Source organism: Vipera berus, assembly GCF_964194415.1.
Source record: "Vipera berus genome assembly, chromosome: 2".
Lineage (NCBI taxonomy): Eukaryota > Metazoa > Chordata > Lepidosauria > Squamata > Viperidae > Vipera > Vipera berus.
Genome location: NC_138203.1, coordinates 13,744,336 through 13,757,420, shown reverse-complemented (window position 1 = coordinate 13,757,420; position 13,085 = coordinate 13,744,336). Strand labels below are relative to the sequence as shown.

The following is a 13,085-nucleotide window of genomic DNA, read 5'->3' as shown; positions in this document are numbered from 1 at the left end:
AGTCTGTTTGAATGGATTACAAAATCTCAATTTCTAAAGATTAGCCTCTGCTAGGTTTCTGTTTGAGGCAGGAAGATTGGGACTATTTCTGTCTTTGTTAAGATTTTTTTTTCCATTCCTCCTTTAAGGGAAATGTTCTATTCTGCCTCTTTTAATATTCCCCAGAATATTTCATTCTCTGGGGGGTGGGGTGGAGATGCTGACTTCCTACACTTATACGGTAAATCATCCAGAGAGTCTGGATAGTTAGATGGGTGGCATATAAATTTAATAAATAAATGAAAGCAGGTTCTCTGCACATGCAAAAATCCATTGCTTAGAACAGCGGCGGCAAATTGAGACAAAGCCTTCAGGTAGAAGTTGCCTTGCTGAAACAGATGGAATGTTATATTTGCAAATCTTTGTAGAGGCTGTATTTGCTTGTGTTTCCCATTTTCTATGGAATGAGCATCCACCTGGAATACTTGCATCCAATTCTGGTCACCATGATACAAAAAAGATGTTGAATCCCTAGAAAGAGTGCAGAAAAGAGCAGCAAAGATGATCAGATGGCTGGAGGCTAAAACATATGAAGAACAGTTGAAGAGACTAAGTATGTCCAGCCCTAACTAAGAGAAGGATTAGGGTGGCATGATAGCAGTCTTCCAATATTTGAGGGGCTGTCACAAAGAAGAGGGGATCAACCTATTCTCCAAAGCACCTGAGGACAAGACAACAAGTAGCAGATGGAATCTTAACAAAAAGAGATCCAATCTAGAATTATTATTATTTATTTATTTATTTATTTATTTATTTATTTATAATTCTATACCACCCTATTCCTGAAGGACTCAGGGCGGTTTACAGGGCAAGGTTAAAAACAGTTAAAACAGTACAAAAATTAAGATAAAATTAAGATTAAAATAGGATTAAATAACAATAGCCCAAATATAAAATTTAAATTCAAAAATTTAAAACCCCTTAGTCCAGGCCAGATAAATCAAACAACCAGGTTTTTAGGTCCCGGCGAAACGAACGAAGGTCGGGGGTGGTCCAGAGTTCCACAGGAAGGTTGTTCCACAGGGCAGGCACGCCCACAGAGAACGGCCTACCTCTAGGGATCACCCCCCGGCACTCAGTGACCGGCGGCACCCTAAGGAGGCCCTCCCTGTGGGAGCGCACAGGATGATGGGAGATTGATGCTGGCAGCAGGTGCTCCCTAAGATAACCCGGACCCATGCCATTTAGGGCTTTATAGGTCATCACCAGCACCTTGAATCTCACCCGGAGGGCAACCGGAAGCCAATGCAGCTCACGGAAGAGAGGTGTTACATGGGAGTATCGGGAAACTGCCATCAGAACTCGCGCGGCCGCATTTTGCACCAGCTGAAGCCTCTGAGTAGTCCTCAAGGGCAGCCCCATGTAGAGAGCATTGCAGTAGTCTAACCGGGAGGTCACGAGCGCATGAGTGACTGTGCGTAGGCCATCTCGGTCCAGATAGGGCTGCAACTGGTGGACCAGGCGAACCTGGGCAAAAGCCCCCCTGGTCACGGCTCCTACATGATCCTCCAAAGTGAGCCGTGAATCCAGGAGGACACCCAAGTTGCGAGCCCTATCAATGGGGGGTAAATGGAGACATTTCCTGACAGTGAGAGCAATCAACCAGTGGAATGGCTGGCTTGCCTTCAGTTGTGGGTGCTGCGTCACCGAAGGTGGTCAAGAAGAGACTGGATAGCTATTTCACTAGAATGGCATAAGGTTTCCTGCTGGAGCATGGGATTGGGCCGGATTGGATTCAAAGTCCCTTTCAACCCTACTATTCTATGTTCTATGTACTCTTGAGAAAAGCCCACTGGTGCCACTCTAGCCGTGCCACATGGCAGAACTCCTAGCTCCTGAGGCTCAGCAGAAGTTTACAATATTGCATTCTTTGGCATTCTTAAAACCTATTGAACCAACTCTCTGTTGTTCCCAGCTGAGGGTGAGGTATGTTCCTTTCTAGGGGCTGGTAATTTGAGGGGTTTACATGAGAGAGAGTGGGTGTTTTGACTGCTAATGCTAATGGTTGAAAATTGGATTCACCTTCTTTCAAACTTAGTTCCTTCTCAATTCTTTGTTTTCGGTATGCCAAGTTGTACTTTTGAGGTTACAAAGGCACTATCTGAAAGCAGTGGATGAAAAAAGGGAGCCCCATTCTCTCCCTTGTTCTTCTATCTGGGCTTCTTTTTCCAATGTACTATATAAACCTGTCAAAAGAGATGAGATTGCAAAGGCATAATTTAAGTCTGGGATAGGCAGTATTTTGCCATGAGGGGCATAGTTTGAAAACTTGTGTGGAGTATCTTCATAACTTCCCAGAATGACAAAATGTTGGATTGCTATATATTTAATAAACTATATAACAACAATAACAACAGCAACATGGTTACTGTGGGGGTGTTGCCTGCTCTCCAAAAAGGTCCTACTCTGGGTGCGGGTTTGGCCCATTGCAGAATTCCCATTTACTAGAAAGTAACTTAACCTTCTCTTGGCTGCTCTAGTGGGACTTTTGTTATATCCCAATGTATTCTTGCAAATAAAAGTGATGCTAATTCTGCCCCCCGCCCCCCCGCTATGCAATACAGCAGTTTATTTTATTTGTTTAATTAAACGTTGTCTTTTATTTAAGGAGGGGCAAACAGCACAGTTGGCACCTGGGGAAGAGCTTAGAGGCTGATTGATGCATGCATATTTATTTAGTTATAACTTTTTTTAAATGCCACTAACCATATTAAAAAAAACAAACAAACCTCAAGGTGGTTTATAATTAAAGCTGTTCCATAAAGCATTCCTTTAATTTAACTCATAAGTTAAATGAAGGGTGGGGCTACAGTACCCACAATTCCTTGCCATTGGCCACACTGGTTTGGGATGGTGGGAGATGTCCAAAGTCTTTGATGGGCATTGGATTGGTTACTTCCAAGTTGATCAGCACCTTGAAACCAAGCTAGAAACCAATGTAGGTGACAAGAAGATGGAACAATTGCATCCCTCAGGCCATCCCTCTGCTGAACATGTAAATCTCATAGTGCTGTCTAATGTCTATTTATCCAAACAGTATTATAGTATTATTATTTATCCTTATTATCAGTGCTTTTTTTGTAAAAGAAAAAGGTGCCGGAACTCACACATGTCATACAACCCGCCTTGCCTACCCTACAAGGTTCCATCCAAAAAAGGTGCCGGAACTCCGTTCTGAGCGTTCTATGAGAAAAAATGCCCTGCTTATTATTATCTTTCTTACTCCCCCTCCTATTGGTGGTGGTGGTATTATTATTATTATTATTATTATTATTATTATTATTATTATTATTATTATTATTATTATTATTATTTTGTTACTTTGCATGTGCACTGAGACCTTCTGCACTGGAGGCAAATTCCTTGTGTGTCTAATCTCATTTGGCCCAATAAAGCTATTCTGTTCTGTTCTGTTCTGTTCTGTTCTGATTCTATTCTCAATAAAGATTCTATTCTATTCTCAATAAAGATTCTATTCTATTTTATTCTCAGTAAAGATTGTATTCTGTTCTGTTCTATTCGATTCTATTCTCAATAAAGATTCTGTTCTGTTCTGTTCTGTTCTGTTCCATTCCACTCCACTCCACTCCACTCCACTCCATTCATTGCCCTTTTTCTTCTGGGAGGTGCATTTTGTGCTCAGGAATCTTTCTGAGCTCTTTATAAAGGTAGCATTACACAGCGCTGTTTATTATAGCAGCTCATGGAATAAGAGACAAAAACTGAGAATATTCCTGTACCTTGGAGGTCGCCCTCCGAAGCCCCTTCTAAGGAAAGATTAAATAGGAGAAGATGCTCAGATTGCCATCTTATGCTTTATGGAAGCTGGATGGATTTCACAATGTCTACATTTTAAACACTGGAGTAAACTTGCACCTATGGGGAAATGCAGAAGAGGAGGATCTATTTATTCAATTCTGGCTGATCCTATAACAGCTAAACAGGATTGTACCTGGTTAATGGTTAGTGCAAGGGAGACTAAGGACTTCTAAGCATTGTATACAAGAAAAGGAAGTGGAAAAAAATGGCAGAAGAGGAGGATGGAAAGATGGTTGTAGGGTTGCCAAGAAAACTTCCAGGCTGTGCCGATGAAGTCATCAGAAGTCAAGCATGACTCAAAGAAAAGTCTCCCTTTTTTGCCCCTTCTTCTTTAAGAAGAAGAAGAAGAAAACAACAACCCCACAGGAAACCTGTTAACAGAATCCTATTTTAGTCAGAAGTCTGGTAAAGAATGTATGGTTAGTTTTAGATTTATATAGATAGATGTGTGTTCGAAACTTGCTGGTGCAGTTTAGTTTCAAAATGTCTGTTCTGAAATCTAGCTACTTTCATTTTGACTGCATTTGGTAACTTTATATAGCTTTATAAATGCTCCAGAGCCACAGCCAAAGAGAGTAAATCATAAAGGAGAATTATTTGTAGCTCAGGGTTGAAATGAGCAGTCCTTGGTGCTGTCTGAGGTTGGTTGCTTTCTTGCAGATATCTCATTACACAAACTAGGTCATCAGGTAATGCAATATTTGCAAGAAAACAACCAACCTCACAGAGCACCAAGGAACCCTCAAAATAAAATAATCAACCGGCTCTTTGGACAATATTTTCTAAGAATGAGTTCCTGAATTGTGTTTTTTTAAAAAAGACTTTTTTGCAAACTGTTAAGATTCCTGCACTTACTTCAGAAACAGTCTCAGAGAAGTAGATTTTTTTTAAAAAATGAAAATGTCCATCCAAAAGTTTCCTCAGGCTGTTCCATGTAAGCATGAGTTTTGATGCTATGAAGTGTTTGTTTATTTAACAAATATATATGGTGAGTCAGAATTCCTTTTGGTAGAGTTGGGTGGTCATATCAATTGGTTTAATAAATAAGTAGGTGCTTTATATGTGATGCAGAGGTTTTGAGGAGTGGTGCCAGGTTGAACTGTTCTTGCCCTAACTGAGTTTTTGAGATATCAGTTCCCACTTGAAGTTCCTACCTAATAATAATAATAATAATAATAATAATAATAATAATAATAATAATAATAATAATAATAATAATAATAATAATAATAATAATAATAATTTTATTTGTGTACCGCCCTTCTCCCGAAGGACTCAGGGCGGTGAACAGGGCAAACATATAAAAATACAAAGATACAAAAGTTAAAAAAGAATTAAACATAATGCCCAAGCTAAAACAATAAATAGATATATTAAAAACAAGAATAAAATCCCAACCCATCCCCCATCAGGCCAGGCCGGCTTGTTCGAACAAGTGAGTCTTCAGATTTACTCACCATAACTGAGTAAAAAGAAAGTGAGTAATGTAGAAACATGAGTAAAGGAGATGTTGATTTATGAATATACAGAGATATATGTATTTGAACTGTAGTTCAGATGGAGACATGGTGGTTTTCTGGAAACCATTGGTTAAAGTTCTTAGTTGAGCAGAAATAAGAATTGAACCTGAATTTCCCCCAGTCTAACTCAAAAGCTTGTTCACTATAAAAAAAAGGGCCATTACATAACAGAATAACAAACCTGTGCAAATGTGCAGTGCAGGATCAAGAACATTCAAAAAGTTGGATGACCCCAGCCAGCATGGCTGGCTCAGGAATTCTGGGAGTCAAAGTCCACAGGCCACAAAGGGGCCACACTTGCTCATCCCTGCCCCAAATTATCCATGTCAACACTTGAATAGAATCTTGAACGTTGCTGGTGACTCTTCGGGGCTGTTCCCTTTCCCCATTTACTTAATGGTCTGAGAAGGAGTCCTTGCCTTGAATAATAGACCATTTTCTTCTTACTTCTATAAATTTGCAGTCCAAGCGGGAAGAAGTTCCGAAGCAAACCCCAGTTGGCCAGATACTTGGGCAACACGGTTGACCTCAGCAGTTTCGACTTCAGGACAGGGAAGATGATGCCAAGCAAATTGCAGAAGAACAAACAGAAATTAAGGAACGATTCGCTCAGTCAAAACAAGGTTTGCTTGCAAGCATGCTTTATAAATATGTTCATTGCAAAATCTTTGAAATCAAAAAAGGGAAAAAAACATCTGTTCACTGTTTTTAACAATCCCCTTGATAACTTTACAATTACCTTGATCAATGATAGGAGTGCACAGATTTTAAAGCAGTATTTAATAATAATAATATAATAATGATGATGATGATGATGATGATGATGAAGTTGGAAGGGACCTTGGAGATCATCTAGTCCAACCCCCTGCTCAGGCAGGAAACCCTATACCATTTCAGACAAATGGCTGTCCAGTCTCTTCTTAAAAACTTCCAGTGTTGGAGCATTCACCACTTCTGGAGGCAGGTTGTTCCACTGATTAATTGTTCTAACTGTCAGAAAATTTCTCCTTATTTCTAGGTTGCTTCTGTCTTTGGTTAGTTCCCATCCGTTGCTTCTTGTCCTGCCTTCAGGTGCTTTGGAGAACAGCTTGACTCCCTCTTCTTTGTGGCAGCCCCTGAGCTATTGGAACACTACTATCATGTCCCCCCCTCATCCTTCTCTTCATTAAACTAGACATACCCAATTCCAGCAACTGTTCCTTATATGTTTTAGCCTCCAGTCCCCCAATCATCTTTGTTGCTCTTCTCTGCAGTCTTTCTAGAGTCTCAACATCTTTTTCACATCATGGTGACCAAAACTGGATGCAGTATTCCAAGTGTGGCCTTACCAAGGCATTGTAAAGTGGTATTAATACTTCACATGATCTTGATTCTATCCCTCTGTTAATGCAGCCTAGCACTGTGTTGGCTTTTTTGGCAGCTACAGCACACTGCTGGCTTGAGAGGGGTAAAATAAGTAGGTTTAAGACTGAAATACCAAATGGGAAATAATTTGAAAACTGGTACATGTTCGTTAAGAACCAGTTTGGTGTAGTGGTTAAGCATCAAGTTACAAACTGGAAGATTGTGAGGCTCAGTCACTTTCTCTCACCCCTAGGAAGGAGGCAATGGCAAACCATTCCTGAAAACTTGCTAAGAAAACTGCAGGGATTTGTCTAAGCAGTTTCTGAGAATTTGGACATGATTGAATGGAAGAAAAAAAAAGTTGCTCCTAACTGAAAAAAAGAAGGACTAGGGGGTGACAGGATAGCAGTATTCCAATATCTAAGGGGCTGCCACAAAGATGAGGGGGGTGGTCAAACTATTCTCCAAAGCACCTGAACGCAAAACAAAAAGCAATGGATGGAAACTAATCAAGGACAGAAGTGACCTAGAACTAAAAGAAATTTAGTGACAGAACAATTAACCAGTGGAACAGCTTGCCTCCAGAAGTTGTGGGTGCTCCAACATTAGAGGATTTTAAGAAGAGACTGGACAACCATTTGTCTGAAATGGTATAGGCCAGGGGTAGGCAACCTCGGCTCTTTTATGACTCATGGACTTCAACTCCCAGAATTCCTGAGCCAGCATGGGGTTGGACCAGAAGACTTCCAAGGTCCCTTCCAATTCTGTTATTCTGAACATACAAGTGAAATTTCTGGCATTGTTTTCCTATTGCACATGTCTATTTTTCTGAAGGGACTTTGATTCTCCTGTATGGTTTATATATTCTCCCAGGATATGGTAATCTTCAAAAGCCTTTTGTGTAAAACTGACCATTTCTGCACTAGGTTTATTAGGTTTACCGATTAGGAGAATTATGTGGAGATTGGAGTTTGATATTAACTGTCAGAGCAAAACTTTCTCTAGAACAGAACAAGGCAAAATTTTCTGTAGAAGGAAACAAGGCAGTAGATAATACTGTGGGGAGGTCAAAGAAGTTAACAGGGTGGCTGCATAAATGAAGCTTCATCCCATTTTATATGATATTGTGACAGACAAAGGGGGAGGGGCTTTGAACACATGATTTCAGTCATCATCTTGTCTCTATTTGAATCCCGCTGTTTGCAAAATATATCTGGTGTGGTTTGAAAGGATATTCAGTAACTGAGGTGCTGTTTTGGTGTAATTCTCATTTTCTCCTTAAAATTAAGAGAAAATAAATTAAGGAAGCTTGCATGCCATATCTCACAATGGGACTTTCATTTTTGGTGGACCTATGCCACTGTTTGTCAAAGCTTTCCAAAACACCAATTTTGAGATGTGTGATGAGGAACATCTACAGTATGGTAGTTACTTAAAAAGAAAAAATAAATACTGAAATGAAAAGTACCATGCTCTAAATGATTATTTTATCTTACATAAATATAAAATATTTTAATATTTTAATAAATAGTTTCATTATTGTATCATAATACAGTATATGACTCTCACATGGCATATTTCTTCAATATCTGGAGTGGGATTTGTTAAACCGCCCTGAGTCCTCAGGGAAAGGGCGGTATATAAATGCAATAAAATAAATAAATAAATAAAAATAAATAAATAAATAACTGAGCCTTTTAAAACATTTACTCTCCACTGTACTGAGCATTGCAAACCTACTTCCACAAAAGGAAAAGGTAACCTTTTCACTCCAAAATTCTTATTTTCTGGAATTTCACCCTTGTAGTGAGGTTCTGCCAATGTCTCTTCTTCATTTGCTGAGGTGGTATTTGTTGAGTAAAAACGAACAGATGTAAAATCCTCAACAGCTTATGAAACACCTTCAAATTAAACTACCTAAGATAGTTTAATGCTACTCTACTGTAGGAGAGGATGAGGATGATACCAAGGGTGGTGTCAAATGAATCAAAGATTTGGAATTTCCATGCTCCTGTTAGAGATCTAAATCAGCCCTCCTTGAAGTCGGTTGATTCTTATCTGGCACCAATTTGCTTTGACCGTTCAGATCTTTGTGTACAGGTAGCATGAAATAAACTTGTAATACGTTTGAACTCTATCCTGGTTCCTGATTTCTATGCTGCCCAGAGTCACCTTGTAGGGGAGATGGATGGCATAAAAATTAATGAATGAATTTCTTGCACCTGACATACAATGAATGTTGTGACTCTGTATAGCATATATCAAATTGAAATTTCAATTGCTGAGAGAGAGGGGCATAGAGCTATTATTTTTGCCAGTCTACTGTGTGGGATCCTTAGTGCTCTGTCCTTGGTTAGACTTGCACTGATGATATTATCTATTTGGGCGATGAAACATCTGCAAGAAGACAACGAAGCTCAGAGAATGCTAAGGACCCCACCATTCAGCCCTGAGCTACAAATATTCCCTTCTATTGGTCGCACTCTCCCATTTCTGTTCAGATGTTGTTCTGGTCCAGTTTTTCTAATTTAACTTACAGGTATCACTTGATCAGAGGTCACTGAATTCAGCTGTGTGACTACCCACATTAATCTTTTGCCTTCTTCATCCTTGATTGACCTCATTTTACATTGGTTTTATAACACATTTCTCCACTTTTTAGACCAGGGTCTTCAAACTTGGCCCATTTATGACTTGTGGACTTCAACTCCCAGAATTACTCAGCCAGGCATGCATGGGAGTTGAAGTCCACAAGTCATAAGTTTTAAACAATCCTTGAAAATCACCTCTCAAAACAGGAAGCGTGGATTATTTTTTTTCTCTTGAAAACATTCAAGGAAGCTATCCTTCCTTTTCGTCCAGCTTTAGATCAACAGTATTTCTGTGTCAGAATGATGCAACTTTTCATTGCACAGAAAGTTTTCTATGCTGTGGAGATTTCTAGAAGCCTGACAAATACTAAAACAACCCTCTTTTTTTGGGCAGTTTTGAAATAATTTGGCTTGAATATCAGGACAAAATTTTACTTTCTCGGCATCATAAGCAGAGATCCCAGACTTTATGCATTATGTATTATACAAATATAAAGCAGTCCATAATATTCAAACTTTTGCTGAACTACCATAATTAATGAGACATTTCATGTTCAGGATCTTATTATTTTGATCAAGTATCGACTTTTCATATCGACCTGGCTGGTATATCCAACCTAAGGTAATATGTAATTTTTTCTCTCTCCTTCCTCTTCAATACAGGGTAAACCAGATTTAAATACAACGTTGCCAATCAGACAAACAGCTTCTATTTTTAAACAGCCTGTAACCAAAGTTACCAATCATCCTAACAATAAAGTGAAGTCTGATCCACAACGAGTGATTGAACAGCCTAGACAGGTAATGTGCGTTGGGGTGCTGATAGACTTCCTTTTCCTGATGTGTTCTAGAACAGTGGTGGCGAACCTATGGCATGCGTGCCAGAGGTGGCACTCAGAGCCCTCTCTGTGGACACATGCGCCGTTGCCCCAGCAGAGTTCGCCAGAGTAGCGAGCACATGGCATTTGGAAGTGACAGGGCAGGAAGTGAGCTGCGGAGATGGCAAGGGGCTGGCCCAGCCCTACTCACCCAGTCTGCCATGACCATTGCAGCCATGCCTACCCATTGGGCCATGCCTCCCTACCCCCGCCTGAGGGCACCACAATGCTGATGCAGCCCTGGCACTTTGCGATAAATAAGTGGGTTTTGGGTCGCAGTTTGGGCACTCGGTCTCTAAAAAGTTCACCATCACTGTTCTAGAAGAATAATGTTGAAAATTTATCTCAATGCAAAACTTTATTGAGTCCATCACTTTGGCACTAATGAAAGCAAAACCAACTCTGGTAAAAAAAAAACACAAAACCCCAAACCCATAGAGAAAAAGCGTTGAATTCTCCCTCCTCCCTCTGGGTCAGGTCACATTGCCCATCAAGTGGAAAAATATTGTTGTGAGAAAGCATCTCTAGGTTTGGCGTCTGGCTTCTTAATCTCTGAAGTCCGCATTCCAAAACACTCCCCCCCCTCCAGTTCGTTGGTAAGCTGAAAAGCAATATTTGTTGCACCAGCAAAACTGTGCCTTGAACTTTGACAGGGAGACTACATCTTCCAGGATTCTCTTCCTGTTTTGTTTCTAAATCAAAATTATCTCTAAGGTCAGGTCGAATACAGGTAGTCCTCGACGTACGACCACAATTGAGCACAAAGCTACTGCTCCTAAGTGAGAAATTTGTTAAGTGAGTTTTGCCCCATTTTAGGACTTTTCTGGCCACATTTCTTAAGTGAATCCCTGCCGTTGTTAAATTAGTAACATGGTTGTTAAGTGAATGTTACCCCACTGACTTTGCTTGTCAGAAGGTTGCAAAAAGGGATCACCTGATCCCAGGACTCTACAACCGTCATAAATATGAACCAGTTGTCAAGCATCCAAATGGAAATCACGTGACCCTGGGGATGCTGCAACGGTCGTGTGTGAAAAATGGCCATAAGTCACTTTTTTCAGCACCGTTGTAACTTCAAACAGTCACTAAATGAACTATTGTAAGTAGAGGACTATTTGTAACTTTTTTCAGAATAACAACATTCCATATTTTAAAATTTATTAAGATTGGGTGAAACAATCAATTACTTTTCTTAGGTGGTTATTTCTGCAGTATCAGAAGTATTGGCTTAAGTTCTTTGGATGACTACTAGGCCATTGTAAAATAGGTTTACTTCATTTTCATGCAGAAGTTCTTAGAATTGTCCCACATTAGAATCTCAAATATTCTTTCCCAATAGGGTGTTTTTCATGCTATCTGGAAACAATGAAAGAGACAGATTAGCTGAAGGTTCCCAGATTGAAAATGCTGGTCCAATACATTGGGAGGAATCCCAAGGAGACACCTATCCTATTACGGTAGTTCTCCTTTGGACTCAGCTCATCTTTTATATTCTTGTCAAGAATGAACTATGGTTGCAATAAGGGATGAAGCTTGGACCTTCAGTGATATATCTTACTATACAAAGCAATGTGTGCATCCTTATGGAATTGAATTATGGCATGCTTAAGAACTCTTGTTTTCTTCTTCTTCTCATTGGTTACTTTGCTGAAAAAAATCATTTGGTTTCTTCCAAATTAATATGATGAAGAGTAATTTTGAGCTGCAAGAGGAATCCAGTTGGTTGATAGACACACATACACACACACACACACACACCGCCTGAGAGTCAGGTTGTTGTGGTTATGAGGCCAGCCAGATGTGGGACCGCTTCAAGCTATGCTTCTCAACCTTGGATCTCCAAATGTGGGATGTCAGAGTACCTGTAATTTTCCATTGGAAAGAATTTCATATGATAGTCTGGAAAACAAGCTCTTAGCGTCAGTGCAGCAGCCGACTAGACAATGTTTGGATGGCTTATTGATGCCCTTAAATGCAAGGTCTGTCGTAATAGATTCATTAAGATGTGTTGAAGACTACTCAACCCACAAAAGAAGACCACTTGGCATAAACTTCTTTATCATTTCATCCCACTCTTTACCCACCCTGTAAAGAGTTTAAGTTGGTTTAGCAGCCACGTGAAATAAATGATTAAAAAAAACCCGATACAGACTCTCTGTAAGTCATTCTGTGCTAGTAAATGTCTACCTTTCTCTTTTATGTCCAAGTATTGCTTTGCACCAGGATTCAGGATAGATTTTTTACGTGTTCTAGAATTATGAAGGCATTATTACTGTAGCTATAGCTGCCGATGCATTTGGGAAGTGTGCCCTAGCTTTTCAAACCGATTTATGAAGAGAACATTGAACTGGGAGCCACGAGTTGGACAAAAATGCTCAAAAGGAAGCATCGTTCAGGTTAAACAGCTCTACCTTGGATTATAAGAATATTCTGACGAGTGAAAGGGCCTGGTTTAAATATCCATTCTTCTCCCGAAGTTCTTCCACAACAGAGCTAAGCCTGAACCAAGCCTTGAGGGCTGGGTATTAAATATTATTCAAATTATACCTTTTTGAAATGAGGCAGCTTTGTTCAGCATGAAAATGCCTTCCAAGAGGCTTTACCGAGTACTTAAAAGACGTAGGCCATATGTCTCCATCTCAGTGTGCATAACTTTTGCATACGGCAGTGCAAACTTAGAAATATTTATTGGGATGTACATTGTACAAGAGGATAAGGCAACTCATTTCCCATCCAGATTGCGCTCAAATGATTTCAGTTAATTGACATCCTGCACACACCGAGATGCAGTTTGGTTCCTCTTCATGTGTTCCCATCTGGGATTGGCAGGTGGGAATGAGGACAAGAGCTTCTGATTTCCTGATGGATGTGCCCAGGGCTGCAAAAACTCCAGG

General features: G+C 39.9%; 1 protein-coding gene across 4 annotated transcripts in view; it reads left to right on the top strand.

Moving 5' to 3' along the window:
• MBD2 (methyl-CpG binding domain protein 2) overlaps nucleotides 1-13,085 on the top strand; it is a 68,773-nt gene that overhangs the window by 19,903 nt on the left and 35,785 nt on the right. For all 4 annotated transcript variants that reach the window (XR_014024861.1, XR_014024862.1, XM_081315682.1 and 1 more), the window contains exons 2-3: nucleotides 5,842-6,001; nucleotides 9,977-10,114. Coding sequence is in view for 2 of the 4 variants with exons in the window: in XM_081315682.1 (XP_081171808.1) it covers nucleotides 5,842-6,001; nucleotides 9,977-10,114 (298 nt within the window). In the remaining 2 variants the exon portion in view is untranslated. The remainder of the gene's footprint in view (nucleotides 1-5,841; nucleotides 6,002-9,976; nucleotides 10,115-13,085) is intronic.